At 41.5% G+C, this 26,522-nt stretch overlaps 2 protein-coding genes across 2 annotated transcripts; both read left to right on the top strand.

Annotated features, from left to right (window-relative positions):
* Nucleotides 1-260: 260 nt before the first annotated feature.
* mid1 (midline 1) lies at nt 261-10,542 on the top strand. The gene is made up of 10 exons (XM_068746060.1): nt 261-926; nt 2,531-2,590; nt 5,687-5,782; nt 6,123-6,230; nt 7,500-7,648; nt 7,735-7,862; nt 8,252-8,395; nt 8,936-9,097; nt 9,192-9,399; nt 9,701-10,542. Exons 1-10 carry the CDS (start codon nt 261-263, stop codon nt 10,047-10,049), a joined length of 2,070 nt encoding a protein of 689 aa, XP_068602161.1. The 3' UTR covers nt 10,050-10,542.
* Nucleotides 10,543-12,089: 1,547 nt separating this feature from the next.
* On the top strand, nt 12,090-23,990 carry cog3 (component of oligomeric golgi complex 3). Its single transcript, XM_068746187.1, has 23 exons — nt 12,090-12,257; nt 12,501-12,647; nt 13,679-13,740; nt 14,574-14,739; nt 15,200-15,274; nt 15,542-15,634; nt 15,825-15,950; nt 16,054-16,134; nt 16,209-16,252; nt 16,355-16,481; nt 17,053-17,144; nt 17,445-17,584; nt 17,885-18,045; nt 18,819-18,927; nt 19,035-19,141; nt 19,269-19,358; nt 19,940-20,060; nt 20,366-20,454; nt 20,582-20,716; nt 21,151-21,226; nt 21,341-21,468; nt 22,769-22,867; nt 23,020-23,990. Exons 1-23 carry the CDS (start codon nt 12,090-12,092, stop codon nt 23,047-23,049), a joined length of 2,466 nt encoding a protein of 821 aa, XP_068602288.1. The 3' UTR covers nt 23,050-23,990.
* The last annotated feature ends 2,532 nt before the right edge of the window (nt 23,991-26,522 follow it).

The raw sequence follows: 26,522 nt of genomic DNA, 5'->3' as shown, positions 1-26,522 counted from the left end.
GGGCTAAAGCCCACAGCATACAGTAAAATGAAAACCAGCCGTGTTCTCTGTAAAAATGAAATGAGTAGTTTGCGCCTGTTTGGGAAGTGTATTTTGCTTTATTTACGTACTCATGTATCACAAGCATACTGCAGTATTACTGTAAATGTATTTGCACACTCATTTTATAACGGAAGCTGTTTTTTTTTATTCTTTTCTGTACAGATAGCTGATCAGCTTCCCTGGATTTCGCTGCCAAGCCAACGTCTGTATGCCTGAAGATGGAAACGCTGGAGTCAGAGCTGACTTGCCCAATCTGTCTGGAGCTATTTGAGGATCCGCTGCTCTTGCCCTGCGCCCACAGCCTTTGTTTCAACTGTGCCCATCGTATCCTGGTGTCACACTGCACTCCAAGTGAGCCCATTCAATCCATCAGCGCCTTTCAGTGCCCGACCTGCCGCTATGTCATCACTCTCAACCAAAGGGGCCTAGAGGGACTCAAACGCAACATTACATTACAGAACATCATCGATCGCTACCAGAAGGTTTCTCTAAGCGGACCTAATTCTCCTAACGAGACTCGGCGGGAGCGAGCCACCCCCGGCAGCAAAGCCATGACTTCTCCTCGTGACCGGGTACAGTGTCAGTTTTGCGAGCAGGACCCCCCACAGGATGCAGTGAAGACTTGCATCACCTGTGAGGTGTCGTACTGCGAGGAGTGCCTCAAGGCCACCCACCCCAACAAGAAGCCTTTCACTGGCCACCGTCTCATCGAGCCCTTACTGGACTCCACTCTGCGAGGCCTCATGTGTCTGGAGCATGAGGATGAGAAGGTCAACATGTACTGTGTGACGGATGAACAGCTGATCTGTGCATTGTGTAAGCTGGTCGGCCGACACCGGGACCACCAGGTGGCAGCCCTCAGCGACCGCTATGACAAACTCAAGGTAAGGGGGTGACGCGTAGTTCAAGGAACGTCTGGGGAATTATGATGCACTAAAGAGACCTCCTATTCCCCTTCAGTATCACAGCATGACAGCACAAGAGCAAACTCAAGTCATTTTGATTTATTAAAGAAAAGTGTTGTTGAGCTGCTTCATTTTAATGGAATAAGATCACAATGCAAAGTAAAATTATTCAATTATAATGATTATTATGAAAATCATCTCGTAGCATGGAATTTCTTAGCGTTTTAGAGCTGGAGCTGCATGTTTTGAAAATGACTGACCCAGTGGTTGTCAGTTGAAGTCCAGGGACTAACACACACACACACACACACACACACAAAAAATATTTTTTACATCTTTGAATATGTTGTTCATGAATGTCAAACACATTTTAGAATTAAAAACATTTAATGGACGTGGTACCACTGGATAAAATCAAATGGACATCCGTGGTCCTGTATGTGTCAGTTTCAAGTTGGATGGCATGATAAACGTTGAGCATTAGGCCACTAAATTGATGCATTTTCTACTAAAATGGTGGTATTTCTCGATTTTACCACCGAAACGTTTATCTGTGGCATATCACTTGCAAATGATAAAAGCATTTATGAGGTTCACAAAAAGAGGACTCATATGTGGCTGCTGGATTTGGAGTAATAAAACACTACAGTATCATAGCGCTGTGATTTCGTTAAAAATACATTAAATACTATGAGAAGCAAATGATACAAATAACAGCAATTATCTAACGCTTGATAAAATAATGTACCGGCCCTTTAAGATGGTTTGTGAGTTGCATCTGGGTTTATTGGTGACGTGTTCCTTCATAGAATGAACATCTGCACTGTGGTTCGTGTTGAGTCAATCCTATAGAAACGATTGTGCTGTAAATGCACACAAATCTTCTATTCGAACGCTATCGAATTAATCTCGAGGAAGCTCAGCAACACATTTGTTTAACTATCATATGCATTATATATATATATATATATTCCTAAATTGAAAGGACCAGAGACTTGATGATTTCATAGGATTCTTGCAAGGAAAATAATAGAGAATAGCACTTACATTAGAGACGTAATTTATCACAAGCCTTAGAAATATAGCATGAAGTGAGGACAAGGTCTCGCTCACGGCCAGTCACTCAATGCAAGAGGCTGCTTTTACGGTTTTAGGTTGAGTGGAGCTCTTCACTTCAAGTCGATGGGCTTATATCAATAAAGCATGAGACAAGGCTGCCAGCTGGAGCGTGTAAAAAGGCCATGCATCATATTCATTCTATTATAGCCGTGCGTCAGCGCGGTCACGCCGTTTGTTGGGTCTCCGTTGTGTCTCCAGCAAACTGCAGTGAAGTACTTAACGGGGAAATATGGTTCATTACTTCATGAAATTAACATGAATGTTATGAATTCTGCAATGTTATGCATGACTCACTAAAAAGCGTGGGGGGGGGGGGGGTTACTGCAACCCAACGCCCACCTGCCTGATCCTCTCCTGCACTCTGCATGGTTGGAACTGGCATGCACACCTTTGCAACAACTTCCAAAGAGAGATGAGAGAGCGTTAACCTTTCTCCTTTGTGTGATCATGCTGTCACCGTGAAGAAATCGTCTCGCCACGTTCTCTGTGTGAGGCGTGACCGTTCACACCAGGAGGCAGACCAGGTGACCAGCATCACATGACATATTTCACCTATGAAAAGCAAAACAAAGCTTTAACTTGGATTTTATATGACTATTTTTTAACAGCATTTACACATATCAACGTCACCTGTAAATGTTGCTGTTGCTAGGAGACAGGGATGTGTTTTACTGATGACACAGATAAACTGTGACAACGTTCTGTGGTGAATTGCTGTGTATTTATCGTCTCTTGTTACAGCCTGACGATGCACAGGCCCACATCGCGAGGATGTGCACACGGTTCTGAAAACATCCCAGTTATTGAATTTTCATATGTAAACCAGATGTTGTCAATACCCAACGGGGGGGCAACAACCCACAGCCTGATTATCTCTGCATGGAGAAGATGTTGCACCACATGAGGCGTTCACATCAGATACTGATGCTCTTTAGCTCTAGTTATGTAAAAGCAGTGAAGGGGGTGGAATAGTCAAAAACTATTTGGGAAAATAAGCCTTTTATTCGGAAATAAAAAGTATAATTTCAACAACTACTGATAAGCATGGATGTATTATTTGGTGCAGTATTGACTGTATGGTTCTTTCTGTTTTAATAAAATCCCTATATATGAAGACAGCAGAGCATTTGCCCTGAGATTAATACAGCCCTTTATCTTTTTAAACACTCCCTCTAAGTGACCTGTTTCCTCATCTGTTAATATATTCATGTGTTTGATGTCATTCTACAATGGAGTTCATGCTTGTATGGGTTGACCTTACATTAAATGCACTTAGCTGCACTGTTAAAAGCCTCAAGTGACACAGGAAACAACAATCCCCATTCTAAAGGGTCCTGGCATGCAGGACAGGACCCAGGTGGCTCACAGCTGAGCCTGTTTGGCTGCCGGTTTTCCCAAACACATGTTTACGATTCCATTTCTCACAGAATCACACACAAAGAGATATTGTGCCACTGGAGACCCCAGTGTGTGCATGTTGTAGATTAAACCGTCTGTAATGGGGCCTGGTACAATGCGACATGATAAAGGCTTGACATTATAGCCATCTGTTGTGCCATCATAGTTCTGGTCTGTCTCGGGTATATAAACAGGAATACCTGGCAGCTTCAGGTTTGTAGTGAATTTCAGGCGAGTAAACACAGAGAGAATATTTATACTTAATAAGTACATATTCAGCACCTTGCCGGTGAGGCACTAGTGCAAATAAGAAATTATATTCACGTAAAAAGTAATCAAGCTTAAAACGACTTGGTCTGCTGTATTGTGTTCAGGCATTCTCAGCAGTGACATGCTCTGCTAACTTCATAAACATTTTTTATTGGCTCTGTCATGTAAGTAGCTCATAAATCCTACAAAATGTAATAAGCACTGAGGCCCCTGACCTGCGTTACATCATCAGGGACAGCACGTCCTGAACCAGGAAGAGTTTTCTTTATCAGCTGGAAGGTCATTCTAAGGTCAAATATTTCCAAAATGATTGCAGAGTGGCAGATCTTTCTCTGCAGTCTGTGGCTAAATTATTGTTCCCACCTTGACTAACAGGTTCTCTAATGGGGTATTTTCTCAGCACATATTTCTTCTCCTCTTTGTACAGGTACAGCTCGAGTGTTGCTCGCAACATTTATAAACTAGAAAAGCACTCAGAGAGCGCAGACCTCCACCAAGCAGCTCATTCCCCTCATAATAAGATTCATTCTGGATCCGATCTGGTTGAAAATTGGTGGTGATATAGAGATCCCCACCCTCCATGACTGTGTCACATTCCATAAACATCGGTCAATAATCAACCGAGATATTGAGGAACACATTTCTATTGTTACATGCAGAATGGCCCTATGCACTCACATAGCTTCTAGATACAGCATGTCAAATTACTGAATATGTCTATGCCTGATAAAGTGTCTGCAGTGTTCACAGGATGACGGGCCAAACTCCGACAATGGAGCCGATTTCTAATGTTGACACAGGATAAAACAGCGAAACCTGACGGTGACCTGGCAGGACCGTGAGAGGAAGGAAGGGGGCTGGCCAAAGCAAAGGTGTCAGACGAGAAGCATCCACATGCAAAAGGAAGCTGCTATTCCTTCCTCTCATCGACATGAAACAGCTAAAGACAGCGAGAGCTGTCTAACCTCATAGAGCCTATTTGTTAGACGAGGAGATGCTTTTTAGGCACTTTGAGAAGAACAATGCATCAAAAAGTGAACGTGTGGTTATATTTAACTTGAGTTTGATTCATATTTTATGTTCCGTGCGTCCAGTTTGAGAAAGTTTTACTCCTCTCACCTGTATCCGCAGAGAGACATCTGAGATTCATCACTTTCCCTTTCATATAAATAAATCATAAGGGTGAGAGTGGCAAAATAAAGCCTTTGCTATTTTAATAGACAGCGATGCATCCAGCATCACAATGTAAAACCTGAACTCACTCTCTGCTGCAGGCCTTTGTTTTGTTGTTCTGTTTATCTCCCAACATTCAAAGCATCTTAAAATGTTCCCTTTTGGATTGTTTACCACTTCACAGTGTGACCTTTCAGTGTTTCTCTTAAACCAAAAACAAGCATCAAATTCAATTAGAAACCGTTAGCCTCATGCAAAGGTAATAATTATGATTTTATGCTCTTTGGATTTGCTTCAGAGTACCTGCTGATGACTTTTTCCACACTTGTGTCGTCTGGTTTGTGATGCTTTTATCATATTATACTATTATAGTATAGTATAATATAATCATTATACATGCATTATTATTACATGTAATTAGTATTTTATTCAGGTATTTGACACCACACAATTATCACTTTACCAAATTACAGTACGAGATTTGCTCTGACATAATCTTTTGATCTGAGTCACGGATTAACACAGCCGGGCTTTGGTTGACCAAATCCCTGGCAGATGCTCTGCTGAGCTTGGTGGTGGGGGCTCCTGACATATTGGAATGGCTGTGATGGGGGGGTCCAGTCACAACCAGAGGCAGCCTCGTACAGTAATGTGCCCTCTTGGCTTCGATCCTTCGGTTTGCATCCACCAGACTCTTGATTCTGCCGTTTACACGTTGATGCTGGAAGTGTGGCGGCACCAGCGTGTAATCAAACACTCTTCTTTAATTTCCTTTGCAGCATGCCCTCGATTCCAACCTCAGCAGCCTCATCAAGAGGACCAGTGATTTGGAAAGTTTAATGGGGAAACTTATCCAAACTTGCCAGCATGTTGAGGTGAGGTTTCTCTCGCTCTCTCTCTCTCTCTCTCTCTCTCTCTCTCTCTCTCTTTCTCTCTCTCTCTCTGCAACCATTCATTCTTATCAATCACTGTGATCATCCATATGTTTGGAATTAAAGACAAAATGTGGTCAATTTCCCTGCCCAACATTAAGGGGGGGGGGGGGGATTTCATTTTCTAATGTGGTTTTCCTGTCACATGAGGTTTGTCTCACATTAATTGTGCTGTCAGCAATGCCTTTAGAAAGTATTCAATCAAACAAGTGTTCATTTGAGTAGCAAAGGAATAAGAACGCATTTACGGTGTGTGCTGCGTCTTATCTCTGCCTCCATCCAGGCTAATGCATCCAGACAGGAAAACAAACTGCTTGAGGAGTGCGACCTGCTGATTAATATCATACAGCAGCGCAGGCAGATCATAGCTTCCAAGATAAAGGAGGGAAAGGTATGCTTTTTCACCTTTTGGCCACTTTCGGTCTGAACTACCTTTGTCTGTCTGTGCATCACCTTGTGCTTGATAACCTTTGCGCCTCACGCAACACCCGAGCTGCATGGAGCTCTCACTATAACTGTAACAAATCACAAGCTGCTGAGGAGAAACTCACATCTCCGATATACGGCTCCTTAAGCCCAGGCTACAAACAATAAAAACATACCTTGTTTATTTGTGTAAATTAATGGTTTTACTGCTATAATTTGTGCATTACTGAACAAAGGTCCTCTCACTAACTTTATTATCGCTGCTTCTGCTTCTGTTACCGGGTTGTGCCTCACATTTATATGTCAGTTACTCGGCATTCAAAGCCAGATACTACTACTAGCACTATTACTACTAGATACAGAATATAATAAACACAATTCTTGCTGGAATCTCCTCAAATACTTCAAACCTTCTGAATAAATGAATCAAGATTAAAACAAATCTATTTCCCACATTGTCATGCTTGTTTCTTATGCCAAGCAAAATTTTAAACCCGTTCTCACAAACCAGCCTGTCTTCGCCTGTTTGCATATACTGTGTCAATTCTTCATTTCATTTTATGAAGCATTCGGAGGCAAAGCTGAAACTTGTGGAATGGGCTAAAATGTGATTCCTATCAAGCAGCAAAAGCAATATGAGCCATGAGTGTGAGCCTGTCACAGACTGACTGCAACACATTCCTAATCGTAGATTGTACGGTAATTAGATATGTGATTTTGTTTATCTCTATATAGCGCTTGATATGCATATTCTGCATCCCTGGAATAATTTCACAGCATTTTCTCTGTATTAGATTCCATTATAAATAATCCCAGCATGCTGCACTGTGCTCATTGTCATAGTGAGATCAGCCCAGCATCCATCATGGACCTGCTTACAGGATGACTCTTTGATTCCTTGTCCCTTGCATTAGATTGAGGCTGCTTTCCACCACTCAGCTACTGTGTCACAGCTGGCCTGGATAATATCATCAGGGATGTTTCATGAATACGCCTCTCATGCCATAACAGTTTATACCTCCGGGTGAAACTTGCTGTTCTGTGAGAGTTACACAAGTAAAAAATCAAATTCTCCAAGGTCCAAATCACATTTTCCTCTCAGCAGGATTTTTTTAACGGGCGAGGTAAAATCCAATCTGGCATCCGTCAGGCTCATCCTAGACAGTGGGTAGCACTTTGGTTGGTTATTTACTCAGCTTTTCATCCATCAGCATGCCTCTTGTTTCTTGTACAGTCTGTGCGGCTGAGGAAACTCGCCCAGCAGATAGCCAGCTGCAAGCAGTGCATCGAGAGGTCCTCGTCTCTCATCACTCAAGCCGACCAGGCGAACAAGGAGACGGACCACACTCGCTTCCTCCAAACAGCCAAAAGCATCTGTGACAGGTGAGGCTGCAGAATAACAGTGTCACTCAGCAACAGGTACGGAGCTTCAAAGAGTCACCATCTAATTATGTACTTCTTTATTACAGAGTTTCTATGGCGACAGCATCATCCCAAATACTGTTACCAGAAATTAACTTGAACGACACCTTTGATACTTTTGCTTTGGACTTCTCAAGAGAGAAGAAATTGCTAGAAAGCTTGGATTATCTCACAGGTGACTAGGATCTAGTATGCCACCACATATCAATCTGTACTGATGAGTACTCTTCAGGTGTTCGTCTACTAAACAAGTCATTTGAATTTATCCTCCAAGTAAAGGCATCAGCAGTCATTGAAATGTTTTAATGATGAGTCTAACAAATGAAAAATAGAAAAGCTAATAGATTTTAGAGAGGAGTTCAACTGTGTTTGGCCTTGGCTGTTTATGCATAGGCACAAGTGGTGCAGTGTGAGTTACTTCTGCATGGGGGGGGGGGGGGGGGTCTAGCCTGGGTGGTGTTACAGCTGTTTTTTGCTTGTTTGATATTTTGTGTTGTTGTGTACAGAATACACTTTCTTTGCTGTCTTGAGCAACAACAATTATCTTTTGTTTTTTGACTGCAGCACCAAATCCGCCAATAATCCGTGAGGAATTATGCACCGCTTCATTTGACACAATCACAGTTCACTGGTCGTCAGACGATGAATTCGCTGTGGTATCCTATGAACTCCAGTATACTATCTTCAGCAACCAATCTAATGTCGTCAGTAAGTCTATGTGCAGCGCTCTGGTGGGAGCGCAGTATAATATTTGCTGTTGGAAACGTGGCACAGATGGAGGGATTTTCTCTGAATGATTATAAATTGCTTGGGGGGCTATGTCACAATATCAAAACACAATATTGTATTGTAGCCACGGAAGAGATCTCTGTCATGGCTTTTATGGATAATTGGATGCTGCTGAAATAAAATGCAATGTCTGGGATTTGAGAAAAAACAAACAACTAAGTGGATTTGTATCCAGATGTGTATCATACACTCAATATAAGTTGAAATGAGCAGTGAGCGATTTTAATTGATTGCTCTAACCAGGTCACAATAGCTCGATTAAGGAATATATTGTAATCTGCCTCAGGGTTCATGCACACTTGACTTGAGTGTATTTGAGTACCTAAAAATAGCAGCTGCAGACTGCAACATTGCATTTAATTATGCTGCATTATCTCTCTGGTTTATTTCAGCTGTTTCCATGATGCAGGTGATTTAGATTGTTCTTTGCAAGTGTTTCTATGTCTGTCTCTCCTGCAGGTTTGTGTAACTCTGCTGATAGCTGGATGATTGTACCAAACATCAAGCAAAATCACTACACTGTGCACGGGCTCCAGTGTGGAATCAAGTACATTTTCACAGTGAAGGCCATAAATCAGGCAGGAAACCGTACCAGCAAGCCAGAGAAACTCAAAACCAACAGTACGTCACGCTTAACAACCGCACCCAAGTCATCGCACAGTTAATTATGCATGAATATTGTAATGCGTTTTAAAAAGCAGCATTCCTTTTTAAGGTCAGCCATTCAAGTTAGACCCAAAGTCGGCTCACAAGAAGCTGAGGGTGTCCCATGACAACCTGACGGTGGAGAGGGAGGAGACGTCTTCCAAGAAGAGCCACAGTCAGGATCGCTTCTCCAGCCACAGCAGCTACGGTGTTGCAGGAAATGTCTTTATCGACAGCGGCCGCCATTACTGGGAAGCACTGATAGGAGGAAGCACATGGTAACAACATTCAGATGTTTCTGTATCTGTGGATTATTAGGTTATTATTTTATTATTGATGTATTCGTTCAGTTGTAACATGTACAGAAAATTGCGAGTGGAATTCTTCCCATGATGCTTTATTTTACTTTTGCTGTGCACCATTTTAAACAACAGTTTATTCAGACAACTGAAGAATAACAATATTTAGTTGTTTTGCAATGTGTTTTCCTCTTTTGGCCAGCATGAATTGAAACAAAACGTGTCTCGATGAAATCTATGGTATTATAAACATAATTGTTGTTTTCTGTTGCGCATGCAGGTTCGCAGTGGGAATCGCATACAAATCTGCACCAAAACAAGAGTGGATTGGCAAAACGTCTGCCTCGTGGGTGTTGTCGCGATGCAACAACTCATGGGTGGTGCGCCACAACAGCAAGGAGATTCCCATCGAGCCTTCACCCCACCTGCGGCGGTTGGGAGTACTGCTGGACTATGACTCTGGAGCTTTGTCTTTCTACGATGGCGTCGGCTCTCAGCACTTGTACACGTTTGACATTTCTTTTATTCAGCCGGTCTGTCCTGTGTTCAACGTGGGGAACAGATGTTTAACAATTCTCACCGGACTGCCCATTCCAGATCACATTGAGGAGACAGATTACAACCACTGACAAAGCCTGTGCACCTGGACACAAGACTGTCTGTACCTCATTGACTGTGATTATGTTGTGAAAAAACGAACCAAGTGTTGATCAATCCTATGAAATTAATTTGAATTGTTTAAGAAGCTATTTGCAGACATTTGTTGAGGATTTTCTTTGCTTTGCGCCTATATGCTTTACACTGCTGAATGGTTTTAGCATTTACTGTACTTACATTTAGAGCTGGAAATATTTTCAAAGCATCATTTCAGTTCATATCAAAGTTTCTACAGTCATGTCAGTCAGGCTATTTTCAAATGCAATGTTTTTGAAAGGTTTGTCATTTGCAGCACTTGGAGAAGACAAAGTTGACACTATCAAAGGAATTTCTAAACCTGTCGTACCTTAATGTTTTTTTGTCTTAGTTTTTGTTTTGTTTTATTCGGAAAAAAAAAACACAGTTAGTTAGCAGCAGTTTCACTTTTGTCATGTCAGCGATATTAAAATATTTATTTTCTGATAATGCTACGGTTCAGCATTTGGGGGTTGATCATTTTATTTTAGAAGTTTTAAACCTGTGTATTTTTCACATTTCTGGTTGTCAAATTTTCACAAAAATGTCTTTGCCATATCATCTGCACACTTTGTCATCTTCATTTTAAATGTGTTGCTTGCTAAAATTGTGTCTCAGTAACATGAAATTTTAACATGTCCCCCCCCCCCCCCCCACATGGCCTCTTAAGAAAGATCTCACATTGTGACAATGCAATGTCACCAATGCAAAGAAAAGTATTGCTCTCCAAGGCTTGACTCTGACCAAATGCTGAGCCAGAATACCTTGTCTGACGAGATTCACTCTGACACCTCTTTCTGTTCTGCAGTAACATTTCTTAAATTCTGCAACATCTCCTTTCAACTAAAGTAGACAGGAGGAAAATAAAGAACAAATCTGTGTGACCTTCTCATGAGACGCCCTGCAGACAGAATTGGAACGTGAACACAACCTCCTGCATGCAATGCCACCAGGAATCTGATGCATTTTGACATGTTTGCACTTTTGTGTGTGTGATGGAATACTGGAACACATTTGAGTCAATAAAAACAATAGAAAAACAACATTCTATTCTATTGCATGCAGGTAATTGCAATGACTCACAGCTTGTTAAAACCACACACACACACACACACACACACATACACACACACAGAGCACAACAATTAAAATTAATGTGATCAAATGCTTTACTCTCAGTGAGGACTCGGGGAAATGAAAGATATAGACATAATGGAAAAGAAAAAAGAAAAGGTTTATGTATTATAAATTTGCCTCCAGGTTCCACCTGCTGCGTCTCTATTTTCTGTGCAGATTGATTATACTGCCAGACACAGTGTTTGTCTAATTCAATCACATTAGTCTATTAGACTTGTGGCGTTAGCTTTACAACAATAATATTATATCCTTCAACTGTCATCCAGGGATTATGTGAGGCAAACCTCGGTCAGTCAGAATAAAGAATAGTAGCATTTGGTGTAAAAAATTTAAATGGAATTATTTTGAGTATGTTACAATACACTACATGAAGATAATAAAAGATTGTAGTTCATGTTATAATAGAACATGTCTTGTATTTCTTACAGGATGTATCTTTGACTTTGCGTGTTTTCTTTTGTGTGTGCGAGTTTTTTCTTGTTTGCGTGATTCCTTTTTGTGTGTGCGTTTTTTCTTGTTTGCGTGATTTATTTGTGTGTGTGTGTTTTTTCTTGTTTGCGTGATTTTCTTTTTATTGTGTGCTCTACGATTTGTTGTTGTGGTTTGCACTTCCAAAAACAAATTATAAACTGCAAACGGTATCTCGTTACATGATGACCTTTTCACTTTATTCCGTGGTGGAGATCTGTCTTTCTGTTTGGGTGTGGTGGTACCAACAATGAGCTCGATAAAAAAATGCTTCAGTGAACTACAGTAACCGGATCAGCGCTTTCAACAAGCCCCGCCCACACTCCCGGAACAGGAAGTGCCCCCGCGTCGCTGCTGACGTTGGTGGTGTGTACGAAGCGTACGAAGTGACGATGGCGTTCTCAGATCAGTCCCTCCTGGACCCGACAGATAAGGAAACCTGGGAAAAGCTGTCGCTGTGGGACCGTGGCACCGACGCCATGGCCCCCCTCACAGAGAAACAGCTGGACTCTGTTCTGGAGCTCCGAGCCGCAGCGGAGACGCTCTCTGTCCCGTCAGAGGTGAGCTATGAGTCCTGTTAGCTCGTTAGCTAGCTAGCCTTCCGAGTTGCTAACTTACTTAGTTGGGGTTACTGAGCCATGCAGCTGCCTGCGCATGAAGTCAGTTCGCTTCCCTGCGAGTTAAGCTACGCCGGAATGCCGATGTGTGGTGAGTCGACTGGGCGTGCAGGTGCAGCTCGCCACGTCACGCCGTCCGGCTAGCTTCACGTGAACTCTTCTGAGCATAGCCACTTTGTTTTGCAGTTGCCAATTGAGGACTTGGGCAGTCTTTCGTCGCGGTCCTTGCAGTCGTCCTTTACCGCCACTGTGCCCGCTTCAACAGAGGACGTCCTGCTCAAGGGCTTCCAGATGCTTGAGATAGAGAACGACAAGATAGAAACGGCACAGCAGGTAACCTGTCTTTGCTCAAAAGTATCCTTACTGTAGCCACGCATACCCGAGGTCGGATGCAAAATCATTCATGCTAGGTTTATACTATTTATCTGCTGTTTTCAATCACGCAAGCTTACACGAATTGATTGCATAGGTCAGTAATGCAGACATTGTTTTTTCCTGTCTCTAACTCAAATTTACTCAACTGTCAATTGTCTCTAATGCTTTGAATAGCAACCATTTACTGCAAACTTAAAGCTTAGCCAGATACAAGATTCTGGCAGAATTCCTGTGAAATATTTCATCTTGGTGGGTATAGGCCTGTTCTGTAATAGTATTTGATTAATGTTATGCATTCAGAGTCCTCAAATCACTCCAGAGAGTTTCTGTGAGATTAACCAGAGTGGAATTTGAGGTCTGCTTGTGATCATTCTCTTTTCGGAATGGCCAATGCCCCCCAAGCTTCAGCTGATGGGGATTTAAGGCCTCCTTCTACAGACTCCATGATTCCTGTAACTGAGGAAGCAAACACACTTCTTCTTCCTCCTCACAATTCACTGATCCACTGGTCTGAAAACATTCAGTTTTGTTTATTTCTGCTGAACCTCATTCCAAAACGTCTATGGTCTAGCTAAATGGTTTCAATGTACTTCGCCTGCTTTCCTGTGCTTTTAATCAGCAAGTACATCTCAGGGTTCAAGCTTGAAGCCGTCACGCATTTTCAGGCCTTGGCAGAAACAAGCTTTGATTTTACTTCTAAAAGTAAATCTATGAAGGTTAGCACATTATTTTGGCAGCGTATGAGTTGCAAATTGTGTGCTCTGATGAAGAATGGTAAAGTTGAATACATTGAGACTTCAAAAGTTGACATTTGGAATACGGAAGCACTTATATATGATGATTAAATTGCTCTTGTGTGATTTGGTTAAAAAGATTATAATGAGGATAATAACAAATTACAATGTTGGGTGAATAATTTTATACCAATTGTATTATGCTACTGCACAATATTTACTGTAGTTACAATACAGTGTTATTTTGTGTTGCAGTTTTTTGCCTGGTTTGCCAAATTACAGGCAAACATGGACCAGGATGAGAACGTAAAATACAGGTATGGAATTGTTGATGTACTTTACCCTTCACCTCAGTTACACCGTCATGCTGATGTTTCTTTTTCTTTTTTTGGTGTGTGTGTTGTGTGGGGGGCATAATAAGTGATTGCTTTGAGCAGGGACACTAAATCAAAAGCACATCACTTTATTTCAATCAACACCGAGATTCTATGACAGTGTTGATTACTCCGTGTCCATCTAGCCAGAAACGGTAAAACCCAACTTCCACTCCTTAAAAAAACCACTCAAAGTAATCATGTGTAGCGTGATAACGAGCATTTCCATGTCTACCATTATTCAACCGCATTAATGTCGAACCCGCTGTTGAAATACAATGACAGAGAACATTCACATCGTTACCTCTGGTGCAGTAGATGCTGCGATCTGCTGTGCTGCACAGCCATATAGCATCTGATATCATCTTATCCAGCAGCTGAGTTTGTTTTGTCTTATTGATTAGCTCGACCTGTCACAGCGTGGCAAAGCGAGATTGTTCTTAAGAAATATTTGACAACAATGATTTTGTCTCTATGATTTTGTTTTCCCTGCGATTGAAATCACAGTTGTAAATACAGTGTTGTTAATCGCCCAACCTTCCCAGTAAGACAGAATGCTGTGAAAGTCGTTTTAATGTCAAGGCTGCAGCGTAGTGACGGACCACATCTGTTGGAATCTGTTTAAGGTTTGGTCATAAATGCAACTTACTTGAAAACCTCCAATCCAAAAAAAGGGGCCATTTTTCTAAGTGCCTAAACATTGTCAGTTTGGTAGCTTTGCTGTATTGTCTTCTTTTGCTGTAAACAAAAAGGTAATACACATTCCTTCCATTCAGGAAAATCAGAGATGGACTAAACTGCTACCAGGAACAGTGTGATGCTATTCTGAATGACGTCAATGCTGCTCTGGAGCACTTGGACTCCCTGCAGAAGCAGTATCTGTTTGTGTCCAATAAAACTGGGACCCTCCACGAGGCCTGTGAGCAGCTCCTGAAAGAGCAGGCAAGCTGCACAATGTCGTGTCCGACTGTCCGTCCATCAACCCAAGCTGCGCCGAAAGGATAGGCGAACCTTCATCAGCCATAAATGTTTAAAACGTGTTACTTTGTGTCTCTCAACCCAGAAAATGTTGAATTAGCGGTAGCTGAATTGTCTTGTCAAACTCTGGAGCGGTTCTGAAGTAGGAAAAAAGAAAGTATAATTGTGAACAGCCAGAGGAATCATTTGCAATGAAACCGTCTGCTGCAGATATATCATCGATAAACGCTTGTCTGAGTAAAAACTGCTAACAATTTTGCAACCAGTTTGTTCTTTGTGTTCATATTTAATATATTATTGATGCTACAGATTAAAAAAAAAATTAACAGATAGCTTATTTTCACAAACACACAATTTTAGGAATTTGGAACTGAGATGAAAATGTCATGAAAGAATATGTCATTTGTGTTTTTTCTCTCTGCAGTCCGAGCTTGTTGACCTGGCAGAGAGCATACAGCAAAAACTGTCCTATTTTAATGAGCTAGAAAGCATTAATACGGTAGGCTGGCTTTTACTTTTCTCCATTTACTGAAACCTTGTGATGTGAACTAAATGCATGAATTGTAAATTGTCTGTCTGTTAATTAGTAATTTGTTATAACCTTGCCTCAACTTCTTTTTAAATATGAAACTGAAACATTCAGAACTTATTCAGTAGATTTTACTGTGCCCTGCTTTATGACAAGAAACTCGCATGTTAGAAGTTATATAATTATTTATGGTTGAAATGACATTAAATCTAATTTTCCTTTGATTTGCCTTTGCAGAAACTGAACTCACCAACCTTGTCTGTAAATAGTGAAGGTTTTATACCGATGCTGTCCAAATTGGATGACTGCGTTGAATATGTTTCTTCACATGTAAGGCCTCTGTCTGCCCGGATCTCATTTAAATACACACCACGTCATGCAATAAAAGCATTTGACTGACTTCTGTGTTTTTCAAAGTATAATTATACCCACTTGGAATTTAAAAATGTTAAAACATAGCTTGACTTGTTATGTCTGCAGACCTTTTATAGTTATGCGTGTTTCTCTCAATTTATTGCAGCCCAATTTCAAGGACTATCCTCTTTATGTGACTAAATTCAAGCAGTGTCTTTCTAAAGCTATGCACTTCATGAAGCTCCACATTGTAAACACTATGCAGAATCTCACAGTCCACTTATTGAAAAGGGTAAGGACACATCATACTTCCTCCTCTTATATCAGTGATGGTGTGTTTGTGCTATTAATGTGCTTGGGAAACATGTCCACTCGTGCTATCTTTTGTCCCGCAGGATCCAGTGCGCTTGACCAATGCAGACAACGCCTTTACACTTTACTATGTCAAGTTTAGAGCAGCTGCGCCTAAAGTCAGAGTAAGTATTTTTTTTTATTCCACACAGAAATTATGATTGGATGATTTTCTATTATTTACTTTTTTTACTTTCAGTCACTGATTGAACAGATAGAGCAGCGATCAGAGAAGCTGCCAGAGTAAGCCTTAACATTTCTACCGGATAAAGGAGATTTATCGTTCTTTGTGTCCTGTCCTGTGGTTCCTGTGCTAAAATGCTCTCCTTGTATTGATGTGAGCAGATACCATCAGCTGCTTGAGGAAATCCATCAGTGCTACCTTGACCAGAGGCAGCATCTCCTCAGTCCCAGCATTACATCCACCATTTCTGACCTGACCAACCAAAACAGCAAAGACCATTGTGCTCTGGTAAGGCTCGAGCGCTTCAAAGCAGAACTGCCCTTTAGATCTGTGAGGTGGCGTTTGAGCTTGTGTGCTCTCTGGGCTATTTTCTGCAGTGTTCGTGCACACGCTTTGCAATGATGAATGAGGTTTAACAGATAATCCTGATTGTCCTATGCAAAGTGTTGTTTTTTTCTCCTAAACAATATCACGGTTCATTCATAAAGTCGTGGCTTCCCTGTTCTGCTCCTCTTGTGCTTTAAACTTTAAGGGTTGTCAGGGTAATCGGTGTTAAAATATTTTTATTCTAATTCCACACTTCAGAATGAACTGATCCCATTTCGGAGCAGTGCAAATTGACGCTGTTGACATTTAAAGCGCTAATTGGCGTGACGGGGATCTTGTAATTAAAGGTCAGAATTTCGTGCCACAAACGTCGCGAGCGCCGCATCACCTAGCAGAGGTCCGTCTTTAAATTGAGCTCCATCATTAGTAATCTCTGTAATGAGCTCCTCCATCTTTGATGTCGGACGGTGTTTGCTTATCCGGGGTGTTGGTAGGGCCTGCAGCTGCTCATCATTGTGTTCATGTTGTGTAGGTTCGCAGCGGCTGTGCCTTCATGGTTCACGTGTGCCAGGATGAACACCAGCTGTACAATGAGTTCTTCTGTAAACCTTCACCTAAACTAGAGTGAGTATCACCTGCGTCGTTGGAGACACTCGCTAAACACACACACGTACACTCGGTGTGTTTCATTTGGGCGTGTCGCTTCATAGGCATTTCATGTTTAACGTTTGAACTTTGAAGTATCAACTTACACAGGGAATGGCAGACAATGTATTCTTTAATATGAGCAAAAACATTTTTGTAATTTTTGTTTTTACTTTACTTTATTCCTTAACCTGAAGGAAATCTTGAGGCATGAAATTAACTTAGTAATTTTACATCGCTGCTGAACAAAGCCAATAAACGGTGTCAAATCTCTGACAGCGAGCTGTTGGAGAAGCTATGTGTGTCCCTGTATGATGTCCTCCGTCCTCTGATCATCCACATCATCCACCTGGAAACCTTGTCTGAGCTCTGCAGTATCCTCAAGAATGAAATGCTAGAAGACCACGTTCACAACAACGGTAGGCCGGAGCTTTTATTCTCCCCAAAGTGTCTCAGTTGTCAAATGACTGTTGAGATTTGAGTTACTGAGAATTATAATTGTGTAAATGATGTTTGAGCAGGTTAAATAAACAATATGCACCTTGGAGTTAGCCTGGAAAGTCGTTTCCATTTGCTGCTGTTTGTTTTTTAATCAACGATTGGCTCTCATTTGCTTCTCATCCACCCGTTCACCTCCGGAGTGACTGAGGAACACATTCTGCTGTGATTTTGATGTGGCTTCACTGTAAACTGACCTCCTTTGTGTTTATGTCATGTAGCCTCTCAGTTGGGGGCGTTTGATGCCGTTGTGAAGCAGATGCTGGAAGACGTTCAGGAGCGCCTGGTCTACAGGACCCACGTCTACATCCAGACTGATATCTCAGGCTATAAACCGGCCCCAGGGGATCTGGCCTACCCTGAGAAGCTGCAGATGATGGAGGCGAGTCTGTTCTTATGAAACCGATGCTTTCCTACAGCTTTTACAAACTTAGCACGTCATGAATGTAATTACTGCAGCAACTCGTGAGTCGTTTCTGAGTTGTTAGTACTTTCATCAGTTTCCTCATTTAGTGTATAAATAGTCAATGGCAATAAAAAACGACTCACTGTGAGATCATTATTTTGAAAAGGCTAGTATCTGACATAAGAATCGTGTGCAGGAAAGTGAAAAGTATAAATGTTTTAAGATGAAATATAGATTAGAATAAAGCTTAAAATGTCAATTTAAAGCTCAAATGTTTTTCACTCCCGATATCAAATTGCTAATTCGCTGATTTATCTTAAGATATTTGCTTTTTGCTTTATCTCCTCCAATATGTGCCATTCCAATAAATCTGTGAAGGTTAAGTTGCATCTCGACATCCTAGTGATCAGTGTCGTCATGGTGACATCACCACTGTTTGTGTCATTACAAATTATCTCCATATGGTGACACAACATGCATCACTGTAAAAGCTACTTGAGAATTGTATTTTAGTGAAGATGACAATGAAGCATGCCAACCCAAGACCTCTACCGTTCTATTAAATGTGCATTTTAGTCTGATTTTCTATTTATTGCCTCTACATTGTTATTTTTGTTTTTTTTTACTAAGAAATCACCCCAATGTTTCTTTAGTTCGTTTGGCAAGAATTTGTAGACCTTTGAAGGAAATAGAAAAGAGAAGACTTTCCTGAATCTAAAAATGTTTCTATTTTTTTTCCCCACTGATAGAAAATTGCGCTGAGCTTGAAAGAAGAGCAGATGAAGCAGCTGTCCCAAGAGTCCACGTTCTCTGATGTTCAGCTTGACGACCCTAATGGTAGAAGGAACAGCAACGCTGGTTTGTGTTTCCAGATTGTGACACTTCCTTTCTTTTCGACTTTTTGCCGTTTTTGTCATTTGTCTGATGACTCCTCCTTTCAAACGTGAATACAGGGAATGCGGAAGCATCAAGTGTGCAGACATCGATCTCTCCTGCTGATCTGCACGGCATGTGGTACCCTACTGTCAGACGGACGCTGGTTTGTCTGTCCAAGCTCTACCGATGCATAGATGTGAGCCTTTGATTTTCACGTGCCTCTAATTTCTAGTCCTAAAATGCGGCGAGAAGCGTGGTATATTGTTGTCTGCATTTGCATTTCTTTGTCTTGTGTGTCTTACTGTGGCTTGGTATTTTTCCAGAGAACAGTCTTCCAGGGTTTATCTCAAGAAGCCTTATCCGCCTGCATCCAGTCGCTGCTTAAAGCTTCAGATATCATCCTTAAAAACAAGGTTGGCACACATTGTTCAGAATACAGTATAGTTGTGTATTTGTTTAGCTTTTTATATTTGCAAAATAGCTGGATGTGTGCCTTTATTTTGACATGGTAAATAAGATCAATTCCCTCTTATGTGAAATGTGCCCATTCCCTCCAGCTACAGGATTCTTAACTACAGCAGCTGCCATTTTTATTTTCATTGGTGCTTCACAATACTGTTAAAAGTATATATATATATATATATATATATAATTTTCATTTTATTTAAAGCAAATTTGCTGTCAGTTTGTTCTAACTGGATCATTTCAACCAAACATTTTATATTACAGCAGCAGCATCAATCTTCAAGGATGCACATCGTCCTTGTGTCTTTCCAACCTTTTAGCCACAAGCTGAGCCATAAATGTTTTCTCTTATCACTGTAATATGTGGCTTTCCAGCTACGGCTAATCAGTAATTGGTAATTAGACATATCCCTTTATTGTTTCTGAGTCTGTGCCTTTTAGTTGCTCTGTAGCTTGGCTCGTCAGCGGATGCCCTTTTGTGCTGGCAGCCTGCAGTGTGGATTTAACAGTGTGCTATCACTTTCTGTAGACACAAATAGATGGGCAACTTTTCCTGATCAAGCACCTGCTGATAATGCGTGAACAGATTGCCCCATTTCACACCGACTTTGCCATCAAGGAAATCTCACTGGACCTGAAGAAAACACGAGGTAAGATAATTAAAGGTGGCGGGAACACTGGCGCTCAGCTCCATAAAGCCAGTCATTACATTCCCATGCTCATTAAGCAACTTGTGCCTATCACATGCACCAGTGGCAACAATTATAGTGGAAATTACAGTGTAATCCAACACCATAATGTACATTAACTGATGGCTCACAGGGCAGATTTGCCCTCCTAACCGACTCGTCTCAGTCAAGGTCATATTCAATTTGCAGCACTAGAGGGCACTCTAATTCTACACCAGCCCTTATTTTTAACGCTTTGTGTGCGTGTGTGTCGGCTTTGTGTTAAGATGCTGCCTTCAAAATCCTGAACCCCATGGCTGTTCCAAACCTCTTCCGCCTTAACAGTCACAATGCCATTCTTGAATTCCTGTTGGAGGTAGTGTTTCTATGTTTTTCTTCTGCCTATTTTATTAAACATACTCTTTATAAAACTGTGATCGCATCCTGCCTTAAGGGAAATGTCATTTGATAGTGCTAACCCTTTTTGTCTCTGCGGTCCCCAGGGAACACCGGAGATAAAGGAGCACTACATTGACTCTAAGAAGGATGTGGACCGACACCTGAAGTTCAGCTGCGAGCAATTCATACAGCAGCAGACTCAGATCTTTGTGGGGAACCTTGAGGAGTTTCTCACTAAGGTAGCTGTTAGAGAGAAGGCAGACTTAGCCCAAGGCAGCGATGGCTCAGCCTGACCTTCAATTTGTTAGCGTTTTACAAACCTTTCAAAAAGCATTTGCTTATTCACATATAACTGAAAATATGAGGAGTTAAAGTACAACTAATTATGAAAAGCGTGTTTTCATCGAGGACGTCCAATATTGTTATGAGTGTCTTTATGCATTCATATTATTACGCTCTGAAATCATTAGTTACCGTAGTTGGTTTCTTTTCCTACTCGCCTCCCTGAGTTGTTTTGTATCATTCAAATAAATACTCTTTGTCTATGTCTATGCTCATATAAAAACCAATTGTGCTCCCCCCTTCTTGTTTTTCATTGTTTGCACAGTAAAGGCAACAGAACTGCTTTCAAATAGTGATTTTATTTTTCTTCCAAAAATGCATTTGCACGCAGATTGCAGTTCTGAAAACCATGGCAATCCAAGGTGGCCCCACGTACGGCTTGTCTGAGCAGCCGTGGGCACAGCCAGGTACGTATTGTCCTGGAGTTGCCACTGGCATTGTGATACCATTCATCAGATCATGTGCAGCGTACACTAGAGGGGAATGCCAATGGTCCTTTATTTTCCTTCTCTTTTTTTCAGCAAAGATCAATGATGTAGTGATGGCTACCTACCGAGTGATGAAGAGCAAGCTGCCTATCACTTTACAGAGCATGTCCTTGTACTTAGCCAACAGAGACACAGAGTTCATCCTTTTCAAGCCCGTGCGGGTGGGTGGCTGAAATGCACATTTGTAACTCGTACTGCAAGAGTGTGTTTCTTTTCAAGCCGTACTTAAAAGCTCAAAGAATTATTCCTGTAGTATTTACAAAGCAGGAGCGGTATGAGCGCGCACACAAAGGTCCAATTAGCAACTTGAATAATGTGCAGTTTATTGGAGTTAAAGGTCTGTCAATCTGTTCAGGAGAGATGTAGATTACAAACCAGTGATTTAATTCCAGTCTTGAGCTGGCTCTTAGGTGGTGTTTGTGCCTTTAGCTATAACTTATAAGTGTAATTGAAGTCTAACAGGGAAGCCTGTGTGCTGTTTGCACCGAAGGGCTTTCTGTAGCATACCCTTGGAAAACATACATAACCCATAATGTTTCTAATCCCTAGATCTCGTTAGCATTTCCACACCTGGCAGTACTATTAAATATAGGCAGTGTTGTTCTGGAGACTGTGGGGTAAACTGGAAACAACAAAGGAGGCTTGGTCTGAAGAAACTGCAGCATTTATTAACTGGCAAACTGCAGCCAGATCAATAGCATAAACATGACTGTCCTCTTCTTTTCTGAATGCTCTTCAAAGTCATAGCGCACACATTCTGTTTATTTATCCTCGCCACGTAATGATACAGTCATCTGCCTGTCCTTGTAACCGTGTTCATTATGGAAAGATGATTATAAGGTGACCCTGAAAGTTGGTTCTTCATATGTAATATAGAATACCTGTATATCCAAAACAATATCCACTATTCTACTACTACTACCACGGAAGGTAGTAGTAGTTTTTTTTCTTTGCATCTTTGGATGATTCTTGTTTTATCTGAAGCTGTTGAAAAACCACTATTTGAGAGGAGACTGCTGCTAAAGTGGGCTGAAAAAAACTCTGCAGATTGAGACATTCTACATTAGAGCAGAGATGACGAGATGACTGATTGAATTTATTGACAATTCGGTGATCTGCAGTGTTTAAACTCCACTGTTCCGTATCAAATCAATGCTTTCGGTGCCTAAATAGAGGGGCACCAATAACTAAGACAGCAAGAACTGTGTGTGTCGGTACTATTCTCAAGTGGGTTTTTTTGCATTGGAAATGCACAAACTGAATGCTCTAATGTGAAATAAATTGATGTGAACCAGGCTGCTTGGTGGAAATGAAGCTGAAGGTGCCAGGTGATGGCGAATGAGAAGGAAAGAAATGGAGTCGTTGACATGGAAACAAGATAGCGATGGGGACGTGGACCAGATGGAAATGTAGTTTTAATTTCCCTGCAGCACCGAGTAATAGGATGCCTTTTTTCAACAGAATAACATCCAGCAGGTTTTCCAAAAACTGCACACCTTGCTTCAGGAGGAATACAGTGGAGAAGACCTTCAAATCATCGCATGCCCATCTTCGGAGCAGGTACAGCGCTGTGGGATTAGCACTGCCCAAGGGCTCCTGACATAGTTTTAATAATAACACTTCAACATTCAAAACTGCTGAGAGCCACTTCAGTGGAGAAACATTTGATAAGCAGTCACGGTGATCACTCATTTTCTACGGCTCTCTTTCAGATTAACCTTCTGCTGGCCGTGAATAAATAATGTCCGAATCCGGCAGGTGACGGTACCGTTGAGCACCCCTGTGGATAACAATGAGATGTTGCAACTCCAGCCGTGACCAGGAGCTGTGAGGCCGAGTAGGCGAGAAGCCAAGAGAACATGTAACTGAGGTGCAATTTGGACTGGAAGTGCTACAGTAATAGCAAAAAATCTAATCCTGCTCAAGGCCAAAGATACTCTGATGAAGTCTCGAGTAGCTAGAAGTATGTTGAGGTTCAGGGATTCATCTTAAAGTCAGTAGCGTAGTGGGAGGTGGAAGTTCATGTCGGTTCGGGCTCGATTGCTGTTGGACTTAAATCAAAGGTGGCGTTGAGGTTTTGTTCATGTTGGAGAAATCCTTTTTGAAAGCTGGACGTGTGATTAAAATTGTGTCTCTCTTAACGACGACATACAAAATGATTTGCACACTACGTGAAGGTTGTGGGGATGAATGACATTTATTAAGAAGGCTTTAGACGATGCCTTTTTTATTTTGCTCTAGCAGCACTGAGGTTGTTGATCAGTCGGGTATCTGATGACCTGGGAGAGGCCACAGTTGCCCTCAGCGGTTTTAAAATGCAGCTCTAATGACATGGTGAGCTGCCGGACTCTCAGGCCCAACAGGTTTCCACCTCGAATCGTAACAAAATCCAAACTGTTCCATCACACATTTTCTTAATAAAGAAAAAAAACAATGTTATTCTGCTGCAAATATGTAAATGAGTGAAAACCTATGTTTTATACGTTTTCTTTTTATAAGTAGATTGATTAAAACGAATGTACTTTTACATTTGGACCATTGACTTGGTCATTTTGCACTAAAGACTGTATGATTTCTGGGCGTGTTTCTTAGAGTAAAGCAACAGGACATTTTCAGTGTCATGCTTGCTTTGGTGTGTAAAATGTGTACAGCGCTACTATTTATGAACCTTCTGATTAAAAACACGGATGCACTTTGGGCTTACTTCTTGAAAGCATGTTGTCACTTCACACAGAACTGAAACTGCCAATCAAGGACATTGTTAGTTTTTCGGGGGTCTTCTCTGCAGACTTTTGCCGCTTCATTGGCAGCCACTGTCTTCCCGTGTGTGAGACGAGGCTTTGCTGGGGCTTGACCTGCTGCCTGACAGTCTTTTGATAGGTGATGAGGGACTGGATATTCTGGTACGACGCATTGATCTCTTTGCTGCTCGGCTGCAGATGCCTCTAAAGCACGGAAGATTCAGCTACAACAGAAAGAAAATCCGAAAGGAAGCAGATTCGGTGATCGGGCCTGGAATTTTGTCTCGCTTGTATTTCGGCAAGCACTAGAAATGATCAATTATTTAAGAGACACCACGTCTCAATTTTGCCCCTATGGTGAAGTCATGCGCTGAATTTCTATAATCCAACACAAAGTGGACTGGGAATTTGGGAATGATGCCAGTCCGTTTGTCTGTTGTACTTCAATGGAGGCAAGTGTCCTCTAAAAGCCCATTGGTGTCATGGAGTGTTGTGTGTTCCTCTTAAATGAATTTATAGCAGACACAAAAGTCTAATCAAAAGGACAAAGTTTACTGAGGCTTTTCTTTTTATGTTTTAAGAGCGTATAGTTGTAGATCCCATTTTGTTCAGGTAGTTCTTCAAGTGAACAACGTTTCCCAGAAACGGTTGAAGATGAAATACTTTATTTTTCTAATGATCGGCTGACCGGCACATTTCCTTCTCCATTAACACCAGTATTGTATGAGAAGGCGTGTCTGATTGGTGCTTTAACTATTCAGCTTAGTAAATGCTGAAATGTTTTATTACCATTGCCTTCATTCCATTCATAAATGTTTCTGTATAAACAAATGTTGGGAACAACCATCATGTGCTTGAAACTTGCTCAGGGATGAAAGCAATGCAGATGTGCAGTTGGAATCAGACCCAGATGTTAAGGTTAGGGCTCGGTGTCAGGCTGAAGGTGCGTGAACATGATGCATGATGGAATTAGATCCACCCTAAATAAGAGAAGCAGCTTGTGAACAATAAGCCCCTCAGGGGTTTTTAATGTTTTACCCAAACAGGTTGTTATTTCTGAATGCTGTAAATGTTAGCATTAATTACACAGAACTTGAAATGCCTCTGTAGACAGCTGGTGGTAGAATTTAATTACTGCATAATGTGCTGAATTTGCAACGGTTATATTTACAAGGTGAAATAAAATGTTAAGAATGATTCAAAAATAAAGGCAGCCGTTGTGGGCTCAGTGGTTCCTCAGCAGAAAAGCCTTGAAGGGTGGCTTTAAATTATGATTGAGGTAAACAATGAAGCATGAACTATTTATGCTATCAATAACGATTCACTCTAAAGCACACTCCCACCTGACGATACGTGTTTGACCAACATTCTAGTGTTTGATGAGCAGTTTCACTCTCAGCTCTCCCAAATAAGCTCAATTATTCATGTTGGCTTCTCCACTGATGGATGGAGGGATCATCGAATCTCAAATCAATTGCAGTTTCAACATAAGAAAATAACTTTTGATGACGCAGTGGGTAGCGCTCTCGCCTCACAGGAAGAAGGTGCTGGGTTCAATCTCTTTGTGTGTGGCGCTTGGATGTTCTCCCTGGAGAACCTACTCCTGGTTCTCCGGCTTCCTCCCACCTCCAAAACCATGCAGCTCAGGTGAATTTGTTGCACCAAACTGCTCAACTTGCGGTGTGTCATGGAAAATGATGCGTCACGGATTCAATGGCGTGGAAATTTGAAAGTCTTTTAGAGGTGGAAGCTTGGGTTGGGCGAGAGCGATCCGGACCCTTAATCTCTCTGGATCGCTGAGCCTGTGCCGTTCACGCCATCTAATGTGAAAGCCACCGCACTCCGATTCCTCAAGTACCTTCTCACTGCAGGACAACCAAAATCATCATTTGGTTATTACTGTGGATATTATTCAGCTACATTTCTGAAGCGAATTACAGCCCAGTTGTTGAGGAATGTTATTTCGATTTTCTGTAGGTTGTATAAAATTGCGCTTTAAAAACAAATGCAGAGATTCTAAGTCCTCGAATGATCACGAATCAAATTTGAGGAGTGAGATTTAGAAATCAGATCATGTGCTAGTAGGCCAGATGTTCGGATCACACGGTACGAATGAGCATCTCATCGATACCGTTCAGGCCTGATTGCTCGGCATAAAGCCTGAACTAGATTGTACATCTCATCTGTGCTTTGAAGCTAATTCTAATTTCAGCAAGACATAATTCACTTTGAGCCAAATGCCTACAATTACACCTAAAATGCTAATATAATAAGTAGATAAATTGCTAATTGGCACGAAGCACAAATTTCATCTGAGGCGCACGAGAATGTGAGTCGTTGCAGCTGTTTGCTTGTGATTGTGATGTTTCATAACAGGGAAAGCTGGGAGAGCATTGAAATGGTTTCTCTGCAGCCACTGAGTCACTGACGACAATCCCCCCCCCCCCCCTTATACCATTGAAGTTGTTCACTTG

This window comes from Brachionichthys hirsutus, chromosome 12 (genome assembly GCF_040956055.1).
Source record: "Brachionichthys hirsutus isolate HB-005 chromosome 12, CSIRO-AGI_Bhir_v1, whole genome shotgun sequence".
Taxonomy (NCBI): domain Eukaryota; kingdom Metazoa; phylum Chordata; class Actinopteri; order Lophiiformes; family Brachionichthyidae; genus Brachionichthys; species Brachionichthys hirsutus.
Note: the sequence above shows the minus strand (reverse complement) of the source record. Positions and strands in the feature narration are given on the sequence as shown.

Excerpts from the sequence above, each read along its gene's own strand:
- mid1 (XM_068746060.1), top strand. The coding sequence starts at position 261 with ATGGAAACGCTGGAGTCAGAGCTGACTTGCCCAATCTGTCTGGAGCTA. Across the intron at positions 5,783-6,122 it reads AAACTTGCCAGCATGTTGAG|GCTAATGCATCCAGACAGGA; the intron begins GTGAGGTTTCTC and ends GCCTCCATCCAG. Across the intron at positions 7,863-8,251 it reads AAGCTTGGATTATCTCACAG|CACCAAATCCGCCAATAATC; the intron begins GTGACTAGGATC and ends TTTTGACTGCAG.
- cog3 (XM_068746187.1), top strand. The coding sequence starts at position 12,090 with ATGGCGTTCTCAGATCAGTCCCTCCTGGACCCGACAGATAAGGAAACC. Across the intron at positions 14,740-15,199 it reads AGCAGCTCCTGAAAGAGCAG|TCCGAGCTTGTTGACCTGGC; the intron begins GCAAGCTGCACA and ends TTCTCTCTGCAG. Across the intron at positions 21,227-21,340 it reads GCAGCCGTGGGCACAGCCAG|CAAAGATCAATGATGTAGTG; the intron begins GTACGTATTGTC and ends TCTTTTTTTCAG.